Source organism: Schistocerca serialis, chromosome 2 (assembly GCF_023864345.2).
Source record: "Schistocerca serialis cubense isolate TAMUIC-IGC-003099 chromosome 2, iqSchSeri2.2, whole genome shotgun sequence".
Taxonomy (NCBI): Eukaryota; Metazoa; Arthropoda; class Insecta; order Orthoptera; family Acrididae; genus Schistocerca; species Schistocerca serialis.
Genome location: NC_064639.1, coordinates 316,026,264 through 316,042,347, shown reverse-complemented (window position 1 = coordinate 316,042,347; position 16,084 = coordinate 316,026,264). Strand labels below are relative to the sequence as shown.

At 41.8% G+C, this 16,084-nt stretch overlaps 1 protein-coding gene across 4 annotated transcripts in view; it reads right to left on the bottom strand.

Moving 5' to 3' along the window:
* Positions 1-16,084, bottom strand: part of LOC126457111 (RING finger protein 17) — a 505,497-nt gene that overhangs the window by 112,026 nt on the left and 377,387 nt on the right. For all 4 annotated transcript variants that reach the window (XM_050093159.1, XM_050093158.1, XM_050093161.1 and 1 more), the window contains one exon: positions 4,201-4,261. In XM_050093159.1, coding sequence (XP_049949116.1) covers positions 4,201-4,261 — 61 coding nt within the window. The remainder of the gene's footprint in view (positions 1-4,200; positions 4,262-16,084) is intronic.

Here is a 16,084-nt window from a genome sequence, read left to right as displayed (position 1 = left end):
AAGGTGGCATCAACAGTTATGAATAGGGATCCAAATGGTGTTGGTGTGGGAATGGTCGGAAGTCAGTGAAGGCAGTGGTTTCTACATTCCATTTGTGAGGCTGGATTACAGGCAATTAGGTGAAAGTGCTGGTAAAAAAGAGCAAAGATTCTTTCAGTGGGAGCAGAGTAAACAGCTACAGTGTGGCATCTAAGATTATTGGGTTTATGGATTTTGGGAAGCATGTAAAAGGTGTGTGTGTGTATGCTGGACTTCTGGGATAGGATCACTATGGCAGAGCTTGTAGGTGGAGGAGTCAGACAGTTGGCATATGCCTTCATCAGAGAAAGTCTCTGTGACTCATCACAGTGGTGGAGCTTTTTGTTCGCAGGGAGGATGATTAAATCAGTGGCTGTCTTGAGATTGTGGATGTCTGTTCTTTCTTACATTGAGAATTTTGTAGTCTTAGGAAGGTGTCTGGGGAAAGATCGTGAGGCCAAACTGGACGTAAGGAATTCCTGGAGGGTGACTGGGCAGAGAGGAAAGATCATGATTAAATGGAAGAGTCAGGTTCCAATATTGGGGATTATGTTGGCTTTTGTTGGATGGATTGGTAGTAAAGAAGAATATACACTGATGGGATTGGGAAGAGGACAGATGGTCTTTTGAGACAAGCATAGTTGAATTTGGGTAAGGGATTAAAGGTGGGGTACCTGGATAAGACTGAAACTTCAGTGCAATTGAGGCTCTTTCGTGAATAAGATGACAACAATGTTTTATGTTTGCTTAAGTTCTGTGTTTCTTATAGTGTTGGGAGTTTTGGAAGCTTTGTCATGTGTGAAGGACAGCAATGCAGGGCCTGGATGCTCTGAGGTATTGGCGAATTGGTTTACTTGGGGAAGGTGTAGGTGCTGATGTGTAATAGTATCCCAAGGTAGGGGTAGGATGTCAACAACTTCGATTATTTTTCGAGCTAGTGTCTAGAGCACTCCTCCAGGTGCTAACAGAGTAAAGTCTGGGAGATATGGTGTAATAGTTGGGATTGTACAGTGACGGTACCTTGTGGAAGGAGCAAAGGTGGTTCAGGGATACCTGCAGCACGGAGGCAGGATGGGGTGAAGTAGCCATGGAAAATAGACAAATGGAAGCGTCAGCTGGTTGTAAAGCTAACCAGTTTTGAGAAATAGAAGGCACAAATAAACTATGTTCAAGGCTGTACAATAGTTCAGTGACACGAGGATTTTCATTTGAGAGTTAGATATCTTCGTGCACAGGGTGAAAAACAGGATGGACATGAAATTATGTCAGAAGCAATGTCTGAGGAATGGCAGTCAATTTTGAGATGAAATATAAATATTTGTGGCTGGGATGTCTATTAACTGTGATCTGGCTGACAAATGGTTTGAGGATAGCATACACTATGACCAAAGCAGACGTGATCTGTGCTACAGGATGCTGCAAAAGCCACTTGCCTAATCCACCCACCCAGTACATGCTAGTCTAGTTCTGTCAAAGGCTTATCCTTTCCCATCACAGGCAGGGCCACATGTGAAAGCACCCACATCATATACCAACTCTGCTGCAATGTCTGCACATCATTTTATGTGAGCATCACCACCAACAAGCCGTCTAAAAGGATGAATGGCCGTAGCTAAATGTGGCCAAGAGCTGAATTGAACATACTGCTGAGCACAAAAAAACACGCGATCACTGGCTGCTTCAGAACTGTACCATCTGGATCGTTCCCCGCAATACCAGTTTTTCTCTGCTGTGTATATGGGAATTATTTTTGCAACACATCCTTCATTCTATTAAACCTCTTTGTCTCAATCTCCATAACCCACTGTAACTACACTGTGTACCCACCACTCTCCCTTTCCTCTGCTCTGTCACACCCTCCAAATCCACTTTTCCACATTTTTGTCATCGTGTGCCACACAAACTCACCAGCCCCAATACCTGTGTGCCATATTCCTATCCTGTGCACCTGCTGCTTTTTGTCCCACATTCCAATCCAGAACAACTGCTGTCTTACTCCGAGCAGTTAGCCATCCTTTCCCAGTCCCTCCTCCCAATTCCAGGCTTTTTTTTTCCTCCCTCTACCCACCCCATTTGAGACATCCCCTCACACATATTGTGTATAATAGTTAACATATTTTATATAGCTGGCCATAGTTTATAGTACTGTCATCCTGTTTATCTTTGCACTACATGTGTTACAAAGACTTATTCTCTTCACTGCAGCTCACACAGTAATGTTTTTATTTTATTTCACCACAGAAACAAAGTTTTCACACTCAGCTCACATGTTACTGTACAACTCAATGTTTGTTTAATAGTTACAAGAGCGGTACTGAATGAAATACATCTTGATAACAGATCTAATACAATGGTGAACAAGATAACAGCATTCAAAAGTATGACAAGCCATATGAAAGAGGGTTATGTAAGGTATAATAATAATAATAATAATAACAAACACTGAAGACAGCATATAAGGTTCTGAAATGTGTACACGTAAAGCACAGACAAACAGCATCTAACATAAAGTGGAAGTTTCCTTCAATTACATTCCAAAACATATACATACACCATTAGAGCACAAGATTTGAATTTGAAATAAAAGTGGTTTTCTGTAAAAATTTATTGAAATATGTACCGATTTATTACGTAGACATCTGAAAATTATGGATGGAACAGCACATACAGTAAATGGATACCATGGCTTTAAGCCATATGCATACTCTTCCTGTGAAATTTACAGTAACAGTATTTCTTTGATGCAGCATTCAATTTTGGCCTTTAATGCTTGGATGGTATGTGGGCTTGTTGGTGTACACAGAAAGGTTCAGAAAACCCTACAAGAAAGTTTATCGATATTAAATTGCAAGATCATGGTCACTAGCCTGGTCATCAATATAGAGATAACATGATAAAAAAAAGATTTGTACAATAATGCCAATGTTTCATGGGCAGCAATGAAATTGGCACCGTTCTGCTGAAACCACATAGTATCTTCAAACTGAGGCTTAAAGAACTAGGTTATCACATTACAGTAACATTCCGCATTTACCATTCATGCATTACCTGCATTGTTTTCAAGGAAAAATGGTCCGATGACTCCTCCAGACCACAACGCACACAGAATAATGACACATTAGCGATGCATTCCCCCTCATCTTCATTATTCATGAATCTTCAATTGGTGATTTTGGAGCATTATTTCCACCAAAAATTTGAGGCACTTTACGGATGTAAGCAACTAAATTTTCACCACTTTGTTAGTAATGTTTAACAATACCACTGCACTGTTTAATTGTCAGTCTACTAACTCCTATCTGCCTCCTACGGACGTGTCATAATTATTAACCTATCGAATCTAGACAGCCAAACCGGTGCACAATTTAAACCTTGTGCTCTTCCTGTAACTCCCTTTACTACTAAGATTCATTTAGTACCATCCCCTCCCCTCAGTACATATTTCTCAGGCCTCTGGTACCCAAGCAGAGGAAACCAGAACCTTCCATGTGAGGTCCTCCTCATTTAATACATTCATACACAGATGAAAAGGAAAAGTTGAGAGATTTGTATTCCAGCAAACAGGGATCGATAACATGTACTTACTGGTCTCTTACTACACCAGGAAGAGTACAAATTGCTATCAACTTGAAGATAGTTCTAAGTCATGTGACAACACAACATAATGGAAGTTCAAATATTTTTCCTCTCACATCACTAGAAAGAACATATCTCTACTATAATATGACATCAGCTTAAGCAGTAAATATCAAAAACTGAAAAGAAAAGCACATAGTAGACACTAATGCAGTAATGGTAAAATGAGTATATTAATATGACAAAAACAGTAACAAATTGCTAAATAATGTTAACATGCAATGACATATCGGACCTAAAAACATTCTACTGTCAAAAGAGTGAAAATGGTATGCCAGCCTTTTAATGTACTTTTTTCTTTGCCTTGGGGGATTCTTAAACAAATGGTCACTAGTCTGTGGCAGCTGCAAAAAATGCATTCCATCACTACTCTGGTGCTAACTTCTTTATATCCCTTACTAAACGAATTCAGCTCAATGGTTACAAGGTCTAGCAAAATTCCAAATTAAATGTATTTTTAGAAATACACCATCCATAATCACTATGCAATTTTTACCACATTTCCATACAATACAACTCAAAATATAGTATTGAACTAAGTTTTACCTTGTGTGGAATAGTGTCCTGGACTGATACGCCTGATTTTGCATATTCAACAAGAACAGAGCTGTAACATACACCAAATGAAGTGAGTGAGTGACAGTACTGATAATAATAATAATAATAATAATAGTGAACTATTTATTCTCACTGTTTATCATCTAATAAATTAATAATTAGAAATACATCTCAATCCATTGCTAAATATGGCTTATTACCAGTGTTTGCAGGTAATCAGCTACCCATCTAACCCACAAAACATTTCTGCCTATCTATAAGCCACTCTTGTCCTCAACTATTTGTCCTATAAATCACATCTTTCACATACCACCATCTATGACAGTAATGTAGCCAAGCATATCCTACTCCACTACAGCTAAAGAGCAACAGTGTTAAATATCCAATATGCTCAACCTTTGTAAAGTGCTCCATGTGTGCACATTAAGTGATATAGTATACTGTAAACACACTGGACCTGCAATTAAATCTAACAAACTTTGTTTAGTTACAAAGAGACAGAATGGCAGGCCACTACTTTTCTTCAGCAGTCAATATTATTTCATTGTATTGCTGGCGCGCGCGCGCGCGCGCTCACACACACACACACACACACACACACACACACACACACACACACACACACTGCAGCTTTTTGGAGATACTAAGTTTCTTCCTCAAGGAGCAGAGAGGAACAGGCCACTCAGACTACCAGATAAGAGGGGACCCATGTGTTATCTGGAAACTAAGATCTTTGGATACTGACGCTGTATTTTCAAAGGAATCTTCCCAGAACCTGCACTGAGTGATTTAGGGAAGCCACAGAAAGCCCACATCTGGATGGCTGGAAACATAACTGAAACCTGAACCTACTAAAGGGGTCTTAACCACAGTGCCACCTCATTTGGTTGTTTGAACATCTGCCCTATTCACATGTCTAGGCATTCAATTACTGACTTCCGTCCATTGCAAAATCTAGAGAAATTTGCAATTGGAAAACTTCCAGAGCAACGGGGAGATTTATGACAACTGTAGTTCAATATTTTGTAACTTTCTAGAATCATACTTTACAGATGGAATCTACTCAATGAAGAAACACTGGACAACGTGCACTGTCAAAAAAACGTACATTTTTTTAGTTGAAAAATAGTCTTTCACTACCAAGCTGGATTTTTCCTTGCCCTTGCATTCTTTAATATCCACAGTTTCTCTGTCACTCTTAAAACTGCACCACATGTTTCAGCTGTTCACAACTGGCAATGGTCCGCCAAGCTTCATGTGGGGAATTGGTTTCTGTTTACAGTGCTTTCTTGAAAAATAATGGAAGGAGTAAAACTAATCATTCATCATATAGCTGAGGTAATGAGTGGTCAATAGGTACATAAGAAAACAAAACTTTCAGACGATTTCTTCATTCAGAGCTAACTAATGCAGAATAAACATTCGCACACAAACACCTGCTTGTTCACAATATCCTGTCCTGCTACAATGTACAGGTTGCAAAAATGATAGTTTATTCAAGGATGGAAGGAAGATTGGGGTTTAATGACCCGTCAACACAGGTGATTACAGACAGAGCACACATACTGATTGAATCGAAGATGGTGAAGGAAATCTTCCATAATCTAGATTTGATTGGATCTATGTTGTGTAGAGCCACATCACTGTAGAGCAGTCCATTCCCCAGTTTGTGTTGCTGAGACACTGAAGAGCATTGACGCGCAACCAAGATGTCCACATTAGTCAACAAAGATGGGTAAGCCACGTTAAGAAGGCATCAAAGACCAGTCCTAAAAAACAGTCTGAGATCATCAGGTTGAGGGATGGCCCATCAAGATACAGATCTGAATGGGGATGGACTGTATGGTGATAACAGAGATTCATAACACAGGTCTTGGCAGCCAAAAAATGGAAGCCACGAGTTAGAGCCCAAAATTGCACTCTGTGTATTGCTCCCTGCAGTCTGCGTTCAGCAACACCCAATGCAGAAAAATACAAATAAATGCAAAACTGATCCTCATACAAAGAGAGCGACACCGTAGGGCAGCACCAGACCACTGATAGCCACTAAAAACAGACACACATTCAAAACAGTACCCTGCAGATGGGTGGTGCTACAGGAAGTGCCAACCTGCACCTGAAAAGCACAGCATGAAAGGAAGTTTTGGATAAAAATCAGGAGTGGACTAGGGAAGCCTCACTCATGCAAGATGGCAAGGATGTGGTGGTGCCACTTGGTATCTTAAGTTATTTGCAGATCGATGAATACTGCAAGAAGGTGTTGATGCTGGACAAAAGTCATTCGGATAACAGAATCCAGATGGACTAAATTATCTGCAGTAACATAGCCTCAGCGAAAACCACCCTGGATCGAAGCCAAGAGGCCCCGGGATTCAAGGAGCCATTACAGCCTTCGATTCACTGTATATTCAAGTAACTTGCAAAGTACTTTCATTAAACTGATCGAACAATAGTTGTTCATCTGAAGAGGCAGTTTAGAGCAAGTATATGACATTGGCTAGCTACTGATGAATGTTGAAGTATTTGGTTGTGCACCCGGTCCTGTCCAGGAGTCGTGTCAGGGTGGGGAGCAATTGCACTGGCGAATTCCCACTTGCTAAATGGGGCATTATAAGGCTCCAGGCAACGAGAAACGAATCATAAAGGGAGCCGTTACAGATGTTGTTTGAGAAGATGGAACACAGGTGGATAGTGCATTGATGCAAGGTGAAATGCCGAGCAGAATGCTCTACAAACGCATCCAGCCTATTGAGGATGACACTATTTAGGGATATTCCTGGACACCTGCAGGACAGCAGCCGAAAATGCCCCTGATCTTTGGCCTTACCTGCAAAAAAGGAGTATGCAATCCTATGGCAGCAAAATTTCATTCTCAAATAACCCTTTCCTGGCATTTAATTAGATAATGGGCCCAGGCATGAAACCATTTAAAGGCAAGGTTATGGTCGAGAGATGGTTGCCCTTTGTAGTGTTGGAGGACCCGACAGCAGTCTTTGATAGTAGCAGCAATTTTGGGGAGAACCCGAAAAAGAAGAAATCACCAAAGTAGCTGCCAAAAGGATGGCATCAGCGAAGGCCCACCGAGGAGGGCGTCTAAGCAAGTGATGTTGAAGAAAAGATAAGACGATCAGAAAATGATCGTTGTTGCACAAATTGTCATTAAATCCCCATTAAACAGAGGTGCGGAATCTGAACTAGAGATGAAAAGATCAATGGTCGAGAAAGTGCTTATTGTCACGCTAAAGTGTGTGGGGGCTCCAGTGCTGGAGAAACATAGAACAAGCACCGCACTCACAGAGGGTCATGTACGTTTAAAATCCCCAAGGAGAAGGAAGGGGAAGTGGGACCTGTCAAAGGATGGCAAGAAGAGTACAAAGTGTAGAAGGCTAGTCATGGGGGTGGGGGATAAAGATTGCAAATCGTTACTGCAGAGTCTACATGGAACCGAGTTCAGTATGAAGAGGAACCAGGGAACTAACAATGTCTATGCTGATCAACATACAGACACCACCAGAGGCTCGCAGAGGGCCGATGCAGTTCTGGCAGAAGGCTTAGAAACCACCAAGAGTCAGCAAATGAGTACCCACAAAATTAGATTCCTGCAATATAACATAAGTTCCAGAGTAGAGATAAGGAAGAGACTGCAATTCTGGAATGTAACCATTAGAGTTCCTTCGGAGGAAAGTAGTACAAGCGTCAGGATGGATGTCGATCGGGCCACAATCGGTCACCGTGCCGAGTCAGTGTCCATCACTGGTAAGTACGGAGTGACATCCATTAATGTAAGAGCACACCCTGATTGAGAGGAAGGGGTGATATGTCAGTTTGTTTTGTTGTTGCTTTCAAGTGCGAAACAGCTGAGATCATAACTTTAAATGGTCAATTACAAACGAATTTGAAGTCAGTGATACTCAAAGCCTAATCAACTGGAGTAGAGGCATAGCTAAAATGATCACTTCTCCTTTGAGGAGGTTGCTCAAATGGTTGAAGATTAAATTTCCTGTGCCATATTATTATGAGAAATAAAAAGTATACCACAAAAAATGGTTCAAATGGCTCTGAGCACTATGGGACTTAACATATGAGGTCATCAGTCCCCTAGAACTTAGAACCACTTAAACCTAACTAACCTAAGGACATCACACACAGCCATGCCCGAGGCAGGATTCGAACCTGCGACTGTAGCGGTCGCGCGGTTCCAGACTGAAGCGCCTAGAACCACTCGGCCACACTGGCCGGCTAGTATACCACAACCTACAGCTTGTGCTGTATCTGCTAAATTATCTGATAATTCAGATGACAAACATACATTAAAACATAAATGGTCATAAAATCGGCACTGGGTAAAAAAAATGGCACACTGTCAATGGTTGGTTGTAGTAGGCACAGAGTGGTGTGCGATTTCCATTTAACAAATGACAGTGATTGAAAGGACAGCCTCCAATATGCAGCCTAGCTATAAGTATTTCCTTGCAATTCGAGGAACAAGTTGTAGGGAGGTGTTTAACTTCCTGGAGTTTGTTCTCATATAGAAAGAAGAGTGTTAATGCCAGAATGACACAAGGGAATCAGTGTGACACTAAGGGAATCATAACATAATACACAATTAAGAAGGTTGTGTTGTCAGATGTACTGGGTGGCCTGATAGAAGGTGGAAAGCTCTGCAGTAATTGAGAACTGATCTAGAAGTCAGTACAAAAATGTTTGCTGTCAATGACAAAAGTGCACTGGACCCCACAGTCAGTTTTAGAGCCATCAGAATAGATGAAGGTGCTGTCTCCAAGCTGCGTGCAAAATTCGAGAAACTTAAAGGGACAGGTCTACTCTAGAGTAGTGACCTTGGGAAGTGAACTAAGTCCAAGATGAACGTGGACCTCTACACAATGTCAGTGTGGTGAAGGGCTCTCTCTAGAGCATTGCAGCTGTGTGGTCAATCCACATTAATAGTGCTCATGTACATCACTCATAATGCATGCACACTTGAAAGCACGCGGCTGACAGTTCATTCACTTGGTGTCACACTCCGCTCACTCACAGAGCGACGGGCAACAGTCATGTGGCCTTGCCATGCAGGTAAGAAACCACAGACTCCACCAATACAGTTTCAACACAACGTAGTGGCACTAATGCTTATGGTAAGTGTTCAAACACATTTAGAATTAGAATTTCTTTTTAGCTGTCAATTTTCCATGTTTTCTATGAAGATAATGTGCACTGTATACCTGAGTGTCACCAAGCATTACCACAGTATAACAAAAATTAAAGGGATAACTGAATATTGAACATTATTGAAGTCCATTGTTTCAGTTGTGGAACTGCATATTTCTGTGAAATAGTAGCTGGTGAATTAATGTTCGCTTTCAGTCAGCTGCTAAAATCACGCTGACACTTCAACACATTTTGAACAGAACAAATTAAACGGATTTATACCAAAAGTGTGATGACAGATTATTACTGTAAACTTTGTTTATGATAAACTAAAAAACTTCAATCCAGCTACACCGTATTCTTTTGTGAGTAAATCGAGCAAGTGAACTAGTAGGACTCATTATATTTGATAATACAGACAGAAAGAGGAAAACAGCAAAAGGTGTAATGGTGAGAGACGTGAATATTATTTGAATATATTTCTCTCTTGATATTATTCGAATACGTAGGTCACTCAAACAAATTTATTTGCCAATAAATTATCTTTAAATTAAATAATGAATAACATATAATGTAACTGTAATTTCTTTGTTTACTTCTTGTACAGAATTAGTATTTGTTCCTTTAGCCAGTGAGGTTCTGTTCTGTAAATACATTATCAAAGGTTTGTCCAGAAATGTGCCTTTGTGGCTCAATGGCTTAAGTTCCAGACTACAAGACTTAGACTTAGGGTTCGATCCTCGGTTGGTCCTATGATTTTCTCTGATCTTACTGCTTCTTTTGCCTAAAACAATGACAACAATGCTAAGTCAAGTTGCACCATATTTTGAAGTATTTGTTGATATGTGGATCACCACTAGCTGGCTGTATCTGTTCAGAGGTGGGAGGAAGTCACGAGAATACCACCATGCCGAGTACCGTATTTACTCGAATCTAAGCCGCACTCGAATCTAAGCTGCACCTGAAAAATGAGACTCGAAATCAAGGAAAAAAAAAAAAAAAAAAAATTCCCGAATCTATGCCGCACCTGAAATTTGAGACTCGAAATTCAAGGGGAGAAAAAGTTTTAGGCCGCACCTCCAAATCGAAACAAAGTTGGTCTATTGTAATATGAGACACAATTTAGGTCGAATGAATGACGATACAGCTACAGTAGTTTGATTCGAGTCGTAAGCTTAGCAGTTAAGCTTTACCAGGTAGCCTTTGCTATGCGTCAGGTGCTCCGTCCGTATTTATATGTATACCCTTCCTTTTTCACGTGCTTCGTCTGGTTTGAATCGGTTGCTTATTTTTCTTTGATCTGATAAGCGCCGTTCTCTTTGTTATAGGTGTTTACGTCACTCTAAGCTGAAAATGCATTATTGTACTGTGTCATGCATTGTTTGACGCATTCTGATAATGAGTGTTTATGACCTGTCGCCGCTCGCGGCATGGCTTGCTTTTGTGCGCACTACCGCCGCTTACAACAAAAAAATAGAGGAATTGTCTGATTAGCGAAACAATGGCAAGAGACTGGTAGTAGTTGTTACTTACACTGCTGCTTTCTTTGATAATGATCAACAAGAACCAAATAACAGACTGCATATGATAGATGTTCTGAACGAGAGTTTAGCTAAAATTTTTCTCCGTTTGAAGATCTTTGCAGACGCTTCTCGTGTACATTAAATTCTGCATAGAAATTAGTCATCTTAGATTTAAAAATCTAGTCAATTGCCGTGGTTCATTTCTGATTGTATCACTATTAGGCATAAGAATAATACGAATATAAACATGACATGATATGTATATTCTTCCGTATTTGCTGTTGTCTCACACTAGTTTCGAAGGTTATTAGGCAGACAGGATTTAAATGAGGTAGTAGCAAATACGAAACAATACATGGCAAAATGTTTATATTCATATTATTCTTATGGTGAAGAGAATACTGCATGTGATTCACAATTCATAAAAGTTCCTATTAGCAACCATCTCTTCTCACAGGTAGGAAAAAATTCAGAACGTAGAGTTGACCATATTGACAAACATCCCAAACAATCTTGCCAGTCGGATTTTCGTAGTACATTGAAATGCTGCTCCATTCGAAGATGAACAATACGAAATTTGTATTTACTTCGTTGGATAATGTATGAAAATGCAGTGGTCGAAACTCGGGGCGGAGAAAAAAGCTCGTGTTCCACCTTTTTTTTAAATTTATTTACTGACGCAGAGGTTTTGGCGCCAGTATTTATCTTTGTGCCTGCAAACCATGCCTGTGTAGCGCTGCATATATTCGACGGCAGGAGTTAGTTGTGGCGGCACCTACCAACGTTTTTCAGAACTTCCGCTTACTTTGCACTCGATTCTAAACCGCAGGCGATTTTTTGGATTACTAAAACCGGAAAAAAAGTGCGGCTTAGATTCGAGTAAATACGGTAACGCATTGCAGTGCTGAAACTAACTTTGAGCACAACTTTTCTTGATTTACAGCATAACAAATGGAACACAAAAATGTCTATAGGCGGACGGTCTCAGTGATCTGGGGTCTAAGCACTAGGCAGCCGCAATATTAAGCAGCCAATTTAGTCAGCCAGCTGATGATCAGTTTATGCAAACGATGAACAACGACTACATGTGTAAATTACTATTCAATACTCATAATCAACAAGTATTATTCTAAACATTATTCACCTATATGAATAAAAACACTTGTCCATCATCTGCGAATAAAAAGATTACAGATAAATCTGAAATCCAATTGCTTTTAAAGCTCCAATTCTTTGTCATTTATTAAACAAATTTATTTTTCATTTCTTTAAAATTAGTTTCCAGAACTCATCAAGGTACACAGGGCATTTGTGGGATGAAGCAGCTTGGTTGTCAGTGCAGTTGATGCAGCGGGGAGGAGGAGGTGGGAAATTTCCCTCATGAAACTGACACATTTGGCAGCATTTTTACAGGAAATGTGAATGAGTATGGCTATAATGCTGACACTGGTGGCAACGCAGCGGGTTCAGTATGTAGGGTCCAACACTGATGACTGCATATCCCGCCTTGATCTTCGAAGGGAGCTCCACTGGATCAAATGTTAAGAAGAGGGGGTGGGGTAGGCATGAATTCTGCATCAACCCTCTTCATAACTCGATAGGCTGTGGTTACACCCTGATCACAGAGAGAATGTTGTATATCTCCCTCAATCATACCATCAAGCTGCAGAGTGTACATATATGACACCACGTGACTAACACATTGTTCTATGAGCCTCTACATGAACAGGGTATCTGCAGAGGAGCATAGCTTTAAGCAGTTTTTGGTCTTGAAAAGCACCATCTGCCTCTAGAAGCAGAGTTCCATTGCATAATCGAGTGCAGGAATTAAGTGGGCCAGCAACTGTATCCTCACCTTTCTGAATGACGAATGGATTCACTGCAGAAAAGTTTAGACATTCTCCTGTGTGTGACACCACGAGGCAGCAGGGTGCAAACTGGAAGATTCATCATGTCTTTGGCCTTATTCCATTTCCACTTATTAGACGGAGTTTGTGCTAGATGGAGATGACATACTCATTGCAGGTGAATTCCCTGTGATTGCCAGGGTCTCCAATAGCACACTACTTCCATCTGGGAGCTCCCACAGGGTGGAGAACACCTATCTTACATGACCATGCACACCTCAGGTCACACCTCCTAAACTCCAGACAAAGCGACCATTTGGCAATTGGGAAGGTAACAGCTCAAGCATCACCCCTCCTTGGGACTGGCCTTTACCGGGGGTATGCATGAGCCCTACCTGTCGACCTGGGTGCTGCGGGTTACGCTTTACCCCACTGCCTTTTACACGCCAAATGCATGAGGCAGCCTTCAGGCATATGCATGGGGAGCAAGAAAGACAAAAACGGAGACCTGAAACGCCGAAGAGGAGGAAGGACTGAAGAAGTCAGAACAACAAGAAAGGAGAGAAAGAAAAAAGGAAATCCGCCTAAGGCTTCCGATACTTTTTGAAAGGTTTGGTTGTCTGATTATACATGGTCCTCAATGGAGGGGAGAAAGAATAGGAGGAGGATAGAATTGCAGTAAGTAAAAGGGGGAGAAAGAATAGGAGGAGGATAGAACTGCAGTAAGGAAAAGGAAGGACTATTGGAATGGCAAGGGACCTATGTGTGCCAAGCATATACTCACAAAAGTGTTGTGAATCTCCGGGAGGACAGGGAGGGAGGGAGGGGGTGGGGGCTGTGGCGGCATGTGGGGGGGAGGAATCTTGTCCCAAGGGTTTCACATCATCAAATTCTTCTCCTTCAGAGGGCTGGACGGGATATGATTGAGAGGACAGCAAGTTGCAGAAATAACAGGATTGAAAAGAGAATAGGTGGCCTTGAAGCCCACAGGGCTTGGGTCCCATAACCTACTCCAAGTAACAGGCTTCTTGACATGAAGATGCTGCTAGGGGGGGGGGGGGGGGGAGGGGTTCCTAGAGGGAGCTCCATCACCAGTGGGTGCTAGATAAGACCATTTCTTTTCTGGCCACAGAGAAGGAGCATTTCAGTGATGGGAGGTAAAGGAAACTGCTAGGGACGAGGAAAAGGAAGGGGGACAGGACAAAGGAAAGGAGGAGGAGGAGGAGGAGGAGGAGGAGGAGGAAAGGGTGAAACAGAAGCAAAGGTAGACGTTAAAGATACCGGGAGGAGACAGTCAAATTTCTGTCAGGTCTCAAAGTGGATACACGGCTGACACTTTTGAATTCATAAATGTTTCTTTCCTTTTTATAGGTCGCGCAATCTGGTGAATGAGTATAATGTGGGCCAGAACCACTCATGTCCTTGAGTGGTGGGGTGCAAGGACTCCCCACATGCAGAGGGTGGTCACAGTCACCACAAATAGGATTCACCTCATACTGTGAAGATGTGTGACCAAAATGCATACGCTGCACGTGGGAGGCAATATAGGGTGTCATGTCACAATGGTAAGCCATAACTTTGACTTTTTCTGGAAGGGTATCCTCCTCAAAGGTCAGGATGAAAGTGCTGGTATCAATACAACTGCCCTTAGGACCTCTCTGGATTCTCTGTACATCACACCATTGCACATTAGTCCGAGTTTCTCATTAGACTGAAGGAGGAGATCCCTGTGGAATATAATGCCCTGGGTCATATTTAAGGACTGGTGAGGAATAAAGTTCACCAAGAAGCCACAAAGTGCTTGCAAGCACAATGGGAAGCAGAGTTACTGGCAGGAGAGTTTTTAAAAAGTACGAAACCAGATGGCATCTTACTAAGTGAGTTGACTTCATGACACTAACCTCTGATGGTTTGGTAAGTCTTCCCATCTGTCCTGGAACAAACCAAATAATGAGGACAGGGTTTCATCCCAAGCTGGCAGACCTTGCCCTCTTCCCAGAGGTTGGCCAGAACACGGATGGCCGAGGAAATAAAAGAAGAAGCAGAGAGAGAATCACTCCTGTCTGAAGAGACGGCTGTGCAAGAGTGGCCAGAAGTACGGAGCTTAGCACACTTTATGTGCCGAGTATCTGTCCTGGTGCCACTGACTGCAATCAGGGGTTCACCCCTTGAGCGCCACCCAGCCAGCACTGTGGTAGTTGGTGGGCATCCTGATGCCCCAACAACTCGAACAACTGCTCCTAGGCATACATGAGACAGTGATAGCTCAGGTAGCTCAGGAAGCATAGCCAGATGGGTACTCTTCGCCACATGGACTAGTTACATGTGCTAGTGACCTAGCAAGAAGGGTGAGGGCACTATGGTGGGGAAGAAGGGATAATGAGGAGTGATGAGGGGGGGTTATGGTGCGGAAGAAGGGAGATTGAGGAGGGGAGAGGGGGGGGGCTATGGTGGGGAAGAAAGGAGAATGATAGGGGTCGAGAGAGAGGGGAACCTTTGCGAGAGGCTGTAGGTAGGAAGTTCTTCCCTAAATGGCTCACACTCCGGAAACAGAATTTAAAAAGGGAGGTCAAAACCCAAGGGTGGCCAGAAATAAAGGATGACACAAGACTGACAAGGAACAGCTGAACTGAGAAGGAACAGCTGAATCGATCTGTAAGACAACTGCCGTAGGAACTGAAAATGCAACGTGTTATCCACTTTGAGAACAACTGCAGCGACTGTTTTATTAGCAACTACAATCTTGACAGACAATATATTCCTAATATCATTTGCGCGCAACATGCTGTTAATAAAATGACTGCTGAAGTAATGGTTCTGTCTGAGGTGGCCATCTGTTATAGGCACTGAAAGCTGGCTAAAGCCGAAGGTAAGTTCGGCTGAAATTTTTGCGAAAAAACTAACAGTGTTCTGAAAGGATAGGCTAAACACAGTTGGTGCTGGCATGTTTGTTGCTGTTAGAAGTAGTTTATCTTGTCACAAAATTGACGTAGGTGGTATCTGTGAGTTAGTAAGGGCAGAGGTCATTCTTGGAAACGGGAATAAAATAATATTTGGATCATTTAATTCCCAATTCAGAAGGTACAACTGCTGAAAGGTTCAAAGAAAACTTGAGTTTAATTTCAAACATGTACCTGACTCATACAATTATAGTTGGTGATGACTTTAATTTACCCTCGATATGTTGGCAAAAATATATACTTAAATCTGGATGTATGCATAAAACACCATCCGAAGTCAAGCTAAATGCAATCTCTGAAAATTATTTTGAGCAGTTACTTCATGAGCCCACGTGAATAGTCAAGACTTGTGAAAACACACTTGACCGATTTGCAACAAATAATCCTGAGCTAA